Source organism: Colobus angolensis, unplaced genomic scaffold (assembly GCF_000951035.1).
Source record: "Colobus angolensis palliatus isolate OR3802 unplaced genomic scaffold, Cang.pa_1.0 Scaffold83, whole genome shotgun sequence".
Taxonomy (NCBI): Eukaryota; Metazoa; Chordata; class Mammalia; order Primates; family Cercopithecidae; genus Colobus; species Colobus angolensis.
The window spans coordinates 1,636,685-1,638,433 of record NW_012122154.1 but is presented as its reverse complement, the minus strand read 5'-3'; the positions used below and the strand labels follow the sequence as shown (position 1 = coordinate 1,638,433).

Genomic DNA, 1,749 nt, shown 5'->3' with positions numbered 1-1,749 from the left:
TGCTTGAGTTCAGGAGTTCAAGACCAACCTAGGCAACATAGTGAGACCCCATCTCTACAAAAAATTTTTAAAATTAGCTAGGTGTAACGGCACATGCCTGTAGTTCCAGCTACTCGGTAGGCTGAGGCAGGAGGATCGCTTGAGCCTAGGAGGTCAAGGCTGCAGTGAGTAATGATCAAGCCACTGCACTTGAGCCTAGGTGATAGAGTGAGACCTTGTCTCAAAACAAACAAACAAACAAACAAGCTCTGCTATTTGGCTGTATGACCCTGGGTAAGTTGCTGAACCTCCATAATGTTCAAATCTCTTGTAAACTCCATAGCCAACAGTAAGTATAAAATCCAGTTCCAACCATTAATCATCATATGTCCTGGCCAGTAAGAAAAAGCTGTCTTAATGTATTAAAACTAGATCCTCCTTAGCAAAACAACAATTTTTTAAAAATTAATTTTCTAAGGTCTGTATACTGGAATCTTTGGTTCCAATCAGGAACCATTTGAAGTAGCATATGACAACCATTTCTGAGCAAAGGACGGGAGCAACCCACCTCTTTCCGACACTCCTCACTGATGATCTTGCTATTATCTAGAATATCTGGAAAAAGAGAAAACTCCTTTTACTTGTCCCTTAGAACCCATTATCTTGTCAAGCCCAACAAGGCAAGCTAGAATGTGACTTACTGTAAGAAGAAGGGCATCGCTTTCCATTATATGCAAACCTGCTCAAGGTCATGTCAAAATCAGAAATCACCTATAAGGCAAAAGAGAGATGATGCCTAAATAGGCACCTTCTAGTGTGGCCCTGCCTCAGCCTGAAGGATGATTATGGAAATCAAAACAGCTCAGTGGCCAGGATGGTAGGCAAAGCCCTGGGGGACTTACCGAGTGACACAGAGGGATAGAGCGGAAGTGATCCTAATTAGTACCCGTTAACCCTGAGGAAAACGCAGTCTCCTAGTGTAGGGGTGAGGGTGAAATCACTCAGGACTCCTCTGACTCCTTCAATATCAGGTCCTTCCTAAGAGATCTCTACCATTACGGCCCATCTGGACATCTTCAACTTACTGGGGAGTCGCTGGCTTGGGGAGGATAAGGCCCCAGGTACTGGTGTGGGGTGCCTTCTGTCCAATTAGAGGAAGCAGCATGACCATATGGAGAAATCTGAAATCTGGGATTTAGGACAGGCGAACCAACCCGCTCTCCTTCAAGCTCCAGGCCATGTCTTAGGGCGGAGAGCTAGCAGGGGTCCGCGGCAGAGCAAAGCGGGAAGACCCAATGGGCTGCAAGCCTCCCCAGCCGCCCCCAGCCCTGCCGGCCCCCGCCCGCCTCCGAGGTACCTGTAACCTGTCTCCGCCGCCCTTGCGGAGAGCGCCCATGATCTTCTGCACCCGCCCAGGCTGCCGCATCAGGACCGTGGCCTTCATCAGGGTGCTCACCTGTCCCGAGACCCGAGAGAACCACTGACCCCCGCGCCGCGCTGAGTCCGAGGGGAGCCCGGGGCTCGCTCCGGCGCGCGTGTGAGGCTGGGCCGGGGCCGGGGTGCGCAATGGGGCGGCTACTGGCCTGGGTGGATCGGTGGTGCCTTGGTAACCCGCTGGGGGGCTCGGAGCGCCCCGGGGGTCGGAGTCCGGGCCCGCCCCACTCCGGACGCTTCCTCCCTCCTCACCTCCTCCGCCATCCCGTTCGAGGCCCGGTCGGTGGCGCGGGGGACAACGACAGCCCCGCGACCGCACTGCGCAGGCGTCGCCTC

The 1,749-nt window shown here is 53.4% G+C and overlaps 1 protein-coding gene across 4 annotated transcripts in view; it reads right to left on the bottom strand.

The window, feature by feature from the left end:
• The window catches only part of NT5C3B (5'-nucleotidase, cytosolic IIIB), a 16,750-nt gene extending 15,001 nt beyond the window's left edge, over window positions 1-1,749 (bottom strand). For 2 of the 4 annotated variants that reach the window (XM_011929751.1, XM_011929752.1), the window contains exons 1-4: window positions 1,563-1,728; window positions 1,337-1,435; window positions 681-750; window positions 548-594 (exon numbers count right to left, since the gene is read on the bottom strand). In XM_011929751.1, the coding sequence (XP_011785141.1) occupies window positions 548-594; window positions 681-750; window positions 1,337-1,423 (204 nt within the window). In that variant the 5' untranslated portion in view covers window positions 1,424-1,435; window positions 1,563-1,728. Of the gene's footprint in view, window positions 1-547; window positions 595-680; window positions 751-1,064; window positions 1,161-1,336; window positions 1,436-1,562 lie in introns of all 4 variants that reach the window. The other 2 variants (XM_011929749.1, XM_011929750.1) reach the window with 2 other exon arrangements.